Source organism: Trichoplax adhaerens, genomic scaffold (assembly GCF_000150275.1).
Source record: "Trichoplax adhaerens TRIADscaffold_1 genomic scaffold, whole genome shotgun sequence".
NCBI classification, from domain to species: domain Eukaryota; kingdom Metazoa; phylum Placozoa; class Uniplacotomia; order Trichoplacea; family Trichoplacidae; genus Trichoplax; species Trichoplax adhaerens.
Genome location: NW_002060943.1, coordinates 4,869,819 through 4,882,940, shown reverse-complemented (window position 1 = coordinate 4,882,940; position 13,122 = coordinate 4,869,819). Strand labels below are relative to the sequence as shown.

General features: G+C 33.7%; 1 protein-coding gene across 1 annotated transcript; it reads right to left on the bottom strand.

Moving 5' to 3' along the window:
* Positions 1-7,712: 7,712 nt before the first annotated feature.
* On the bottom strand, positions 7,713-12,791 carry TRIADDRAFT_51793 (uncharacterized protein; the record flags this gene model as incomplete). Its single annotated transcript, XM_002107826.1, has 15 exons — positions 7,713-7,892; positions 7,965-8,006; positions 8,086-8,231; positions 8,334-8,391; positions 8,466-8,645; positions 8,710-8,803; positions 8,891-8,994; positions 9,098-9,161; positions 9,239-9,363; positions 9,459-9,541; positions 9,730-9,808; positions 10,172-10,224; positions 10,371-10,460; positions 12,489-12,545; positions 12,665-12,791. The coding sequence occupies 15 exons, from the start codon at positions 12,789-12,791 to the stop codon at positions 7,713-7,715; spliced, it is 1,482 nt and encodes a 493-aa protein (XP_002107862.1).
* Between the last annotated feature and the right edge of the window lie 331 nt (positions 12,792-13,122).

Here is a 13,122-nt window from a genome sequence, read left to right as displayed (position 1 = left end):
ATTATCACTCTTTCCTAGCTTTTGCAACCCTTTCCAATATCGTTAATGTCTACTTGCTGAAGTAATATTCCAAGTCTTGGATCATTAATTCCCAGGACTAGTCAAGGTTGAGCTAGTAGTTATGTTCAACATTGTCCACTGTCCGTCAGTCTGTTAAAAGCGAATATTGGGCTTAGGCAAATTGGGCAAATATTGGGTGTGGGGAAGCCCAAACTGGCGCTTTTAACGCTTACTATTGTCGTGTACTGTATGTTTTAACGTAGTCATGATATTCAAGTAAGCAGATAATGAATTTATAATGAATCATTTTGATCATACGACTCTTCTTCTAGTAGTCTATGATTCAGTACATTGCAATGATAGAGGTAGAAGAAAAAGCAATTTGTTTTACTTCATAGGAACACGAGCAAAATTGATGTCACTATTGATGGTTCTTTCCGATACACCATTTTGGCCAACTCATTGTCGTCAATATGCTACAGTATCGGACGCTTGGTGGCATACAATTCAACTACATTTTCCTTGTTCAGTCAAATGAACAGTAGTAAATTTTCAAGGACCTGCTGTGCTGTACAATGACTCATACAATACTGCAGTACAGTCATCTTCATAAACTTTTTGACATTGTAACTAGACTAACCAGTCTGGCCTTTCGTACAGTGTACAGTACAGTAGAGACCCTAGAGAGTCTGTCGTGTACTGTACACTGTAGACTTCGCAGGCAGTGGCTGTGTCAACCACATGCACACGCAGGCGTATAATCGACATTGACGGTACACTGTCCATTGTACGCGTGGTTGGTCATATACAGCACTGTACTGGTACTGCTGGCACAGCAAGGCAAAGTAACAGCAGCCGTGACGTGCTAAAGTAATACTACTGTACTACTTTAGTATCACCTGTCACTGCCGATAGAACTGACGATACTGTAGTGACGGTACTGACGTAGAACTCAACCTACTGTACACTCACTAGTGTACAGTTGACGCGCACCACAACTCAATCGTGGTTTCATTTCATTCCCACAAGCTGACTCCAACGAGCTAGTGACGTCCGCAATGGGCGACGTACAGAGTGAAAGTCAATCAAGCGTTCCTCAAATTGCGGTCACTGATGATGACAAGTTCAAAGCTGAAGAATTCAAGACCCAAGCTAATGAAAATTTTAAAAGTTAGACATTTCAATGAATTTAATTGCTCCAATCTTTCTATTCAATTGACAACATGATAGAAGATGGATGTCCTGATCGGATTATATTCGTTTTCGGCGGCTACTTACTCTATCAATCATGACAAGTGTCTACTAGTTTTCCCTCAGTGTTATGTCTTGATGATAGTCGCGTGTTGTAGGAGTACTAGTGCGTGCGGCCTATTTCAAGCAGACATGGCGAGTTGGTTGATTCAATTTCATTGCTATACCAATCTTCTCCTCACGATATTCTCTTTTCGCTACGCTATAATGTAAACAATCATTCACTTTCTTTACATCACCAGTCAATGTGGACAGTAAGAATAGTAAAGTACTAGGCCATGCAAGGATGATCTTTTGAGTTAGTAGTACTGTAGTCACCACAGACAAGACACGTTGCATCGTTGAAACTTGCTATTAACATTCTTTGCTGATAACCATTCGTTATTGGAATGGCGATTAATAGACTGCCATGAATAGATCCATTTACCTTTTTGAACAGAAATGCTTTGGAACTTTGTCTACTGTAAAACTATTACTGTAGTGTCGATTACAACTGTAGTCAATGGTAGAAATCCACCGATGATCTCTTGTAGATGAGAGAGTTCATTGCTACAGTACCGACTAGCGTAATCTAGATACGATATTTTATGATTAGTTGGTCAGTAATAGTCATAATATTTCACTTTTGTGACTTTTCAGCTAACCAGCTTGAATGCCATTATTTCTACGTGATCGAATATTAACCTTGACGACTTTTCACCTGACTAGCATAACGTTGAGTATACAAGTGTTAAATTTCTACATTAAAAGGAGTCATAATCAACCTCGATAGCTTTGAAACGAACTAGTCAATGAATATCATAATGCTTGTAGAGGTTGGCTTGTGCTGCCGTCTTCTAAGCCATGCATTGATTTCTATAGAAATACAACCGGAAAAATTCATCGTGAACATTGCAATATTCTCGACGTTATTCTGAGTCAATAGACTGTCGTCGACAGTAGTCCATTCCTACAGTTTCATACAATTCTTAAAACTAATGGTTATAAAAATTTCTTTTTCTAAGAGCAATATTACGAAGATGCTATCCGACTTTATACCAAAGCCATTGAATTAAATCCAACGGTACCAGCTTACTGGAGCAACAGAAGGTAAATGGAACAAGATACGGCTAACTTTTGATTCGAGAATGCATTGATATACGCGTATTATATATTCTTACCTCACTCTCGATGCTATATCTGAGTTATGCTGATGACTTTAATCCTTACCTAATCAATAGATGATAGATTTACTGAGTGTAGAAAAGTATCGCCTAATTTCCCGTTGTAGTTCATTCATTTCAATGTATAGATAAATTGCCAATATCTCAACGTAGAGTAAAGAAAATTAAAATTTTTTGATTAGCTTCAGTTTTATCAAGACCGAATGCTTTGGTTATGCCTTAGCAGATGCCTCGAAATGTATTGAGCTAGATAGAACTTTCATCAAGGTAAATAAATCAGTAACCAATATTCCACTAAAAGATGATATTGAATGTTAAATTATGGCTCTAAAGCTGTTGGATCTTTCCAGCATAATTGGCAAATCTGTTTTCCCTAATTTGTATTGTTTGCGCTCGGGTAGGGGTATTACAGAAGAGCCTCAGCCAACATGGCTCTTGGCAATTTTAAAATGGCTCTGAAGGATTACGAATTTGTTAGTCGAGAATTCCTTACAAATTTTTAAAATAATTAACTTGATATTATTATACTATAAGTTACTTAAAAATCAAAGGTATCCAATTTTAAAATTGGCTAGAATAAGTATACTGACAGCAGCTTTAATGCTATTCATAACACAAATTATTTTCTCGTAGGTTACCAAATCGAGACCCAATGATAAAGATGCTAGGCAGAAGTATAATGAATGTAACAAAATTGTTCGACGACGGGCATTCGAAAAAGCTATTGCTGTACAAGATTCTAGCAAAGTTTTGACATCAGAGTCGATAGATATCGAGTGCATGGGTATATTATAGATTATTGTTAGCCAATAATCGTCATTATTGTCATAAACGTTGCAGTCCAGTGCAAAATTGAGAGAATATTGGTATAAGATACATTATTATGATTGCAAAGTAGCTATACAGAAGTATCACTAATATAGGTTACAACTTATTGCAAGATTATTATGTCTATCATCGTCGTCTAGTGCATTTGGTTATAGTTTGTATTATATGAAAATAACAAATTTGGGAATAACTTACATAGCTGCAGAAATTGTCTGTTTGCTATCACTAAGTTCCCTAAAGTGAATATCATTCAATCACTCAGATATGACCAACTGATGATGAGCAAGAACAGTTGGACAGATACGGAGTGAACATTTGTTAACGTTATACGTATTTACTGAATCTTTAGCAATGTAATTTAGCCACAGTATTTGAATACTATCATTCAGTAAGTTGTTCTTGAAGTGCGATGTATCATATTTATTTATCTATTACTTGGATTAAACTGTAGAAATTGAACCTGGTTATGATGGGCCATCTTTTCAAGGCAATGTTACCCTTGAATTTATGAAAGAACTTGTAGAAACTTTTAGAAATCAAAAGAAATTACATAAGAAGTTTGCATATATTATACTACTTAAGATTAAAGAAATACTTTTAAGTCTGCCTACTTTGGTAGATGTAACAATACCATCGGTAAGACTGGTTTGGATATCTCGTAAAAGAATCAATGTTACTACTTGTAGGCAAATAGTCAAAGCGATTGCTGAATTATTTATTAATAGAATGGCAAATTAACCGTTTGCGGTGATGTTCATGGCCAATTTTACGATTTATTAAATATTTTTAATCTGAACGGATTCCCATCTGAAGATAACCCTTATGTAAGGAATATATATCGTGTTCGAGCGTCTATAGTCTATGGCATGTATAATGTTCACATCAAAAATATTGACTAAACTGAAGAGTCGATACACTAATTTCTAATCTTACCTGCTAGCTGTTTAACGGTGACTTTGTCGACCGCGGATCTTTCTGCGTTGAGGTTGTTTTTACGTTATTTGGCTTTAAAGTGCTATATCCAAATCATGTTCATTTATCAAGAGGTAAGACTATTTACGGCGGTCGTATTATACTGTGTAGCGATGATATTTAACACTAAATGAGTGCTCCTGCAGTTTATATACTGACATGGGTAATATTGGGAAATTCTCTTATGAATACATTATTTAATAGGTAATCATGAAAGCCCTACGATGAATAAAATGTACGGTTTTGAAGGAGAGGTCAAGGAAAAATATTCAGCAAATATGTGTGAACTATTTACAGAAATTTTCAACTACTTGCCTTTGGCACATTGTATAAACAATAAGATTTTGGTTAGAAAATTTTCTTGATTTAGATATGCACTGTACAATATTTAGATGGTGCGCAAAATATGAGCGATGTTATATATTCGATATTGTAAATTTTGCTTACTTTAAAGACAATTTTCTATTTATGTTTTTTTACAAAGTGCATGCATGGTGGACTTTTTAGTGATGATGATGTAACCTTGAATGATATTCGAAAGGTTGATCGTAAAAGGGAACCTCCAGAATCTGGTATGTATTAGGCTCACCCTATTGATCTTTTGTGTTGCAATCGGTTATTTTAATGATTTGAAATAACTCATACTATTAATTACTAAGGTATTATGTGTGAATTACTTTGGTCTGATCCTCAGCCGCAGGTGAATATCTTTATTTTACCTTACATTGATTGAGAAATATTAAATGTTGAATTATTTCTACTGGTTTGTAGCCTGGTCGATCGCCAAGTAAAAGAGGCGTAGGCATTCAGTTTGGACCCGACATTACGAAAAACTTTTGCGAAAGAAATAATTTGGGTAATGCGTATTAGTCCAATCATTGACCGTTATCAATCTTTAAGACTCAGGTGTTTCCCTATTAGACATGATAATTAGAAGCCATGAGGTCAAGAACGATGGGTATGAGATAGCTCATGATGGCCAGTGTATAACAGTATTTTCAGCTCCTAATTATTGGTAAAGAATTACGTTTTGTCCTTGCGCTTATAAATTTGATATAATATTAAGATACTGAACCTGATGTTATCTTAATAGCGACCAGATGGGCAATAAGGGAGCATACATAACATTAACCTCCAATCTTAAGCCCAAGTATACCTCTTACGAAGCTGTGGTAAGTCAAGCCGAGTCATTTTAGCTGTTTGTCATGCAAAGCTTTTAGAATGCCGATTAAGTTCATTCTACCGGTTAGTAAGGTAACATTATTATTTCAGCCTCATCCGAACGTTAAGCCGATGGCGTATGCCAATCCCATCTTTGGATTTTTCTGAAATCGTGATTAATGAAAACTATGGTGAATTGTATCCGATTAACGAAATATATAATTCTCCCTCCATAAACCGTGTTTTATTAGAAAATAGCGTAATTGTTATATCGCAAAATGACTGGCGCGATACGCTAGTTATATATCAATTCATTGTTGATCTAAATATTTTTCGTTATTGTACTTAATAAATGAAAAATCAGAATTAAAATATAACAAAAAGAAGTGAATGCTGGAAATTTCAGTCTTATTGTGTAGTTTATGTTTAAATTATTTTTATTATTCTGTGGCTAGAATTTTTCGTTTTAAATTTATCAAGCTTTAGGTACATCAGTGCAATGGAATTCGTCTCAATTACGTTAGCTGTTGTAGTTTACAACGAAAATAATACAATGGTTATCTAGGATATGATGAATTACCAATAATGATCAGCATTCAATTTATATAGCGGTAAAGAGAATACCATGCGGAAATTGGTCAAGTATACGAGTCATTCATCACAATTTCCAATAAAGTTTCTCTGAATGAGCAATTCTGAAATTTATAATTCTTAATCTGTTTAAGGCTACACCATGACACTTAATAGTATAGAGATATATATATTATTATTTACATGCTTATAATTCAGCTAGCTTTCTCTTACCGAAAAAGGATCACACTGCTTTTCTTCAGTGTTCACCTAGTACCGGATCTTACTATTACATATGAATTAATTTATATGTTGTAGAAATTAAATATTGAAGCGTCGAACGAGTGTGGTAATGTCCTATCGCAATACTGAGACTCTTAAATTTGAATACGGTATAATGTGTTATATTTTTTAAGCTTTAAGTTTAATGAAGCTCTAGATATTAAAAATTTTCTCTTTCAAGCGTTTACGTAACAACGCTCTACAGTATATCTTGTGAGGTGATTATATAGAAAACTTTCAAATGTTGTGCGATATTCGTATATAAGATACTGTACCAATTGTCGAAATCACATTAGTCCGTCACTGCAAATATTACTAGAAATCAAGGTAAGATTATGCATTAACAAGATCAACAATTAAGACGTCATCTGCCCGATATCTTTTAATTTTACAATTGACTGTATCGCTGCTCAGAAATGTTATAAGATATGACAATAACATGCCCCCTACTGCATCTTACAAAAAACTTTTGATAGGTTCGAGATACCTGAAAATGGAATAGTTAGCTATTTTACAACCAGCAAAAAGAACAGTTGGAACAGCCTATACGGTTAATGTACCGAAATCTTTTATTAGTACCTATAAAAAACTTAGTAACGTCCATAATATAATTAATTACTTAAATATTAACGGTGTCTGTTTACAAAGTTAGTCTGGTATCTCAGATGCTAATGCTATCAGAAAGCGCGCTTAACAACCAATTTCATACATACGAACAAATTTCTGATAGATTATGAGTTAAAGTTAATGTTCCTGCAGTATCAAAATTACCGTTGATAATACAAAGCTGTGCCTTAATAGCTACTGTAAAATTAAACCATTTCCGTTGCTTTTTAGAAGCAAATTAAAATGTTAAGCTCTTGTCCTTTACGAAGCAAATCGTCAGACTAATTGCTTTTCGTAACACAGAGCTCCAGTAGCGTTAATCGAAACGATGCATCATCAACTGTTGTCAAGTACAGTACAGTAGGTATAACAGTAATATTTTCGTGTTAATTCTTATAGATCCAATAAGCAAAAATGTATAAAATTGTTAGTACAGTCTTAATCAATTAATATTCTAACCGATTGTTAATCGTTAATCGAGAACTTACTAATAAATTAGAAGCTATTCCAAAATGTAAGATATTGCAGGTGCTCAACAAGTATTTGTCTAACGTAAAAAATCAAGCTATATAAATCTAGATAACGGCATTACGGCCTATCTACAACTTCTTGTACAACTAGATGTTTAACCTAGATGAATCTTATAAGTATTTTGGGTAGAACTGCATTTTGTTGGTTTGTATGAAGCATATGAATATATTGTGTTGGCTGTCGGCCTGTATTTAAAATGTATTCCGGCATGCTTCGATGCACTCTTCTCGCATGAATATTTTACAGTCAGAAGTAATACAAATAAAAAAGAAAGATGGGCAACAATACAGCGCAATGATCAATGCTTTTCAGTCTATATTTTTACAATTATAATGCCATCTAATACATTCAACTAGCCCCATTTCTAATCAAGGATGACATGGCAGATCTTCGCTGACCATCAGGAGAATAACTAGCAGAATTATTAGAACCATTACCGCTCTTATCATGCATTAGCTCAGATACATCGTCTTTATCGGTATCATCTTGACTTGATTTTCGGCGTTTAGTCGGAGATCTCGATAAATCCTATAGATTAATGGGACCAAAATACATTAAAGTACAGTGTTTTCAACTATAAATTACGTTACTATAACATACGTCATCAGTTCCGTTTTCTTTCCATTCAGATCTTCCTTTTTTCTGAAAAAAAGATTGCCAATAATACAGTAATTCAACAATATGATCAATTCTAAATATTCATATTTCAGATTTGTCTTACTCCATGAGTTGCTTCGAATTCTTCTAAAATTTGCAAGAGATTGAAACGTCGTCGATAATTTACAAAAAAATTCCTACACTGATTAACAGTCTTGTTGCCGACAACTTCAGCAATAGCATGGTAATCTTTGCCATATCTTCTTACAGCTAATATATAACAAAGTAATCTTGACATTAAACTGCATTCATTCCTTATGTTATAAATACTTGTTGCGACAATATAGTCGTATAGCTATAAGTTACATCTACCTTCAACAGCGATGTTAAGCTCCTCAGTGGTCCATCGAGCGTTACTTCTAACTCCACTCTATTATTATTAGAAGAAAGCTTAGTACTATTGACAATAATATATATGATAATAATTAAATACACAAAATTGACCTCTGGCAGTCTATATCGTTCAATATCTTTGACAGATACTTCATCAAGTTCAGACAGTACTTGTTTGTTACGCTGGACCTGACTTTTTAATTTTATAATTTCGTTCTCAAATATTCTAGAATCATTTTCGTGATTCCCTTTCACTATTACCATAAGGGCTTCTCTAGTTATTCTCATACCCTAGTGATAGTAGACAGCAAAATTTTATTGACTGTATCGAAAAAATAGTATTTTAATTGCATACCTTAGGAGGACGTCTTTTATGTTTTTTCAATTTTCCTTTTTCATTCTCAGTACGGGTTTGTATCCTGACGTTGCTTCTCATCATTCCAGTACGTCTACGAATATCACATATTTTTTAGTTACTATAACGTTAATATATTTTCGCCGAAAAATAGATTAAAAACCAAGAAAATTTGTGTCACCTCCAGTACTGATAACATGCATTACAAATGGAGCCTTTTGGTGTCGAGTGTAGATGAGTTACACACGATCCACAATTGGAGCAAACTCTGCTATCACTAGAAATCTGTATCAAATAAGAACAATTAAAAGTCATACTAGAAGTCTGGTATAACACTGACCAACAATCAGAAATGTGGTCATACGGAAGTGCGTATTTGCAATCTTACTCCGTTACTTCTTCCCTTGGAAGGTTCAAAATCAGAATCACTACTTTCTTCTGCCGAATTTTCACTGATTAAAATGTTCGGTTTATTTAATTTCTTAAAAACGTATCGATATATGAATAGATATATAAACAAATTACTAACCACGAAGTAGCATCTTTTGGAACAGCGGGTTTTCTTGCTTGTCGATCTAGCAAGCTAAGTCTACTCTTCCTTTTCTTCCACGAATAGTAATAGCGAACTAGGCTACCAACGGATTTATCAGGTAACTAATGTAAGAAAATATCAAATTTCGGGCATGAAACAAGATTGCGCTCATTTCAAATCAGATCTAATAATTGAGCAAATAATAGGCATTTCTTACCATCGCTTTTATCTGATGAAAATGTTTGCCGTGAAAATCAAATGCTTGCTCAAATAGTACTTCATCTTCCATACTCCATTCATCTATGTAATTAAAAATTAAAAAAAGAACCAGAAATGCGTGATGTATCAACTTGAAAGTAAGTCAATTAGCGAAATATTGACCATAACTAATAAAATTTTCTGTATAGGTGATTACTTCATGAGCAATAATTATCATGAAAACTTGATTACATTGCCCTAAAAGATGTATAAATAATTATGTGCATTACTTGGGTAAGGGGCAAAATTGGCCAAATCCTCCTTTGACTTTTCTATGTCATATTCATGCCAGTAGAGCATACCTAATGCCTAAACAAACATTAATTCAAAGTTACAATACAAATCTTGATAACAAATTCAAATTTTCTACTATATACTTATAAAGATATGATTTAAATTTTACTATAGTAGCTGCATATTAAGATGTGAAAGTTATGCTACAACTTTGTCAGAGAAATTAGTACAATAACGTATACAATTATGTATACTCGTATTATGTAGCACCACCGTTTGATAAACGGACCGCGGCATTCATAAACAATACGTTTATGGTATTTAAACATAATGTACATATAAATACATATTTTACACAATTTTATATTAGTAATAAATGAAGTACAATAGAAGAATTATTCCTATATCCTTATGAAGAATTATGAATTATGGACTTACTTGTTCTAAGGAATATCCAAAATTTGTTTTTGCATAGTGTATGAATTCATCAACTATATCATGAGAAAAAATAAAGCATATATTGCATGTTGCTTATTGATGTGATATCTACACAGATTACTTTAATAACTATTTTGTGCTATTAGAAATATTAATGCAGAAATGTTTCAGAATTTATTATAATAATTTTCACGCTGACTTTTGGCATCGGACATAGATACTTCAGGGGCCCAAATTCTAGTTTCTTCTGCAATTTTAGTTGTCGCTCGATCCTGTGTTGCTTTACCACCTATTAGACAAAATATGTAATAATTCGTATGTGAATAATTACAAAACGATAGGCGGGTACCCATATTTAAAAACTGAATCATTTGCTATCGCACTTACAGTATACTACACGTGCATTACGTTTTATTAATGGATTGTCTACAATTCTTAGTTTTTTTCTTAGCGATAAGTATTATCACACTGTTCATTAGTAAGTGATTCGATAACATTTCTTAGTTATAGTAGAGTAATATTTTATTTCGCATCTATGTAGCGATTAAAACCATACTTGTATACAGTAATACGGCACGAATGGGTCTACTCTTAATTAGTACATAGTAATATAATAATTTTAAAAAATAATGAATATACGTAGGCGTATGGGTATGTATAGAATAATTCTTAATGAAAATTTCTGCAGTGTACCAAGATGTAAAATATCTAAAATTAAATCATTTGAAGAAATTGTTCATAATCTATATTCGCGTATATCATATCAAATCGCCACGAAGGTATTATGCTATACGGTACGAGATAGCACATGATTACGCACACGTAAATCCCTTGCCGGTACTAACCGACTAGTTCAACTCAACAACAAAAATATTAGATTGGTACGCGTATGGATCATCTACTGTATATTATACAATCGAGCGTTTTTAATAATTTAATATACTACATAATCTATCGTGTTGACGGTATCATTTAACGCGTTTACTTAATTGAAAAAACTATAAAAATTGTACATGTAGTCTGCTTTACCCGGTATTAAGCTTTAAAACAAAGTTAACCTCAAAAATGAGACGTAAGAGATGTAAGCAAAAGAGCAGTTTTAATCGGGACAGATTTTCTTGCCATTATAACTTGGTAAATGACACAATTATGTAGTTATTGTTTGCTATCAATACCAAATAAGCATCAACCATGATGCTTATTTCCCAAGTAGCAATTAATGTCAAGGTTGATATTTGTATTGAAAATAGAAATTGCAAATTGTGAGTATGAATTAAAGTACTGATTATTTCGTATCATAAATAAAAATTGCATTTCAGCAATATTTGGCATCAGAGTACATTTAAGTAAAAAAACGAAATTAATTAGGCAACCGCTAGTGACCTATCGTGAGGACTGAATATTATTCGAAAGTATCACTCTCTTGTCGGCGATGCAATTACTTACGACAGCGACATTACCGTCTATGAATTCATACACTACTATATCTGCTGTGTCTACTCAAACACGGCACAAATTTCAATTGTGCCAAACTGTTTGCGGATCCAATACAGTTACTACACGGTAGAGTAGACGAAAGCTTAAAAAAAGTCCCATCTTATTCTATTCGTACCTACAAGTATTCTTATCTGAGTACTACGATACTTTACAGTAGAGTACATTCTTTTTATTCTCCATTTATTGGCTAATAAGATATGAAATTGACGTTTACAATCATTCATTTTAAAGGATGATGTTTATCGCCTTAATTGAGGTTGAAGTAACGAAGGAAATTTTTTTATCTAGAATGTACTTCCGACAAATGAAAGCCTGGAAAAACATTGCAGGATCATCTTGCATGCATCAAAAACGACGCCATGAATAAAGGCAAACAGTCATGGTATTACTTATTGGATTGGTTTCCATTGATACAGACATTTGGACGCAAGGACTAAAATTAAATAATGCATCTCTAACAGAAAATACGGTAAAGCGTAACCGTGTCGAAGAGTACACTGTCTAGTACAGGCCAAGAGTGCAGTGTATTTTAGCCGACTGTACTGCACGCTTTGACATTTGACTAGAAGACAGTAAGCTCGTAGCGGACATAGTACTGTACACAACGTGCAACACAGCAAACGTACGCCTGATGTATAATGGCCGATCATCGAGATATGAAGTAGTGTATAAATGAAGTAAAGCAATATCTGTCGTACAAAGGCGAGAAATAAACGACTTAATATGATATATTGATAGATTTAGATCAGTTCCATCGGATGGTATTGATATTTTAGCAATATGACCTTTTATTATTAAGTTTTCGATCAATATGACATACCGGTGATAACATCAGGTATAACAGCCTGGTATTCTTTACCAACTCTCATGCCCGGTTCTGTCCACATTTTTCAATCATTGATTTATAAAATTAGTAGATAATATTAGCGTTACCTTACCATTTTTATCAATAACATCAATAATAATCTTTATATTGCTCGAAATCGATAAATGTACCATAGTCACTGTCGCTTTCATTTTCAGAGGAAGAGTTATGTGTTAACGGCGGTGATGGTTGCGGAATCGATTCTTTGTTCCTGATCATTGAACGTAATCCCATACTGGTCCTACTATACTGACTCATTCTGCCTTTTGACACGATGAAACTTCTCCGTTTACCGTATTTTACCGTGCTAATGTGACTCCAGTGTGAATCAATGCAACCTGTGATGGAATATATCTTTGAAAACTTCTTACGCAGATTTTTGGTCAATCATTCATTGAATTTAAAAGCCAATTAACTCAGTTATATGGCACTTATGACAGAATACGTGATGCTTATATATCCTACTTATAAAAGTGGAAATTTTCGAGATGCGTAAACTTGCCGTACGGTAATAGCGATAAAGATTGACGCCTAATAATAAACTACAGCGGAATATATCAAGGGAAACAATAGTGTTCAGTGAACAGCA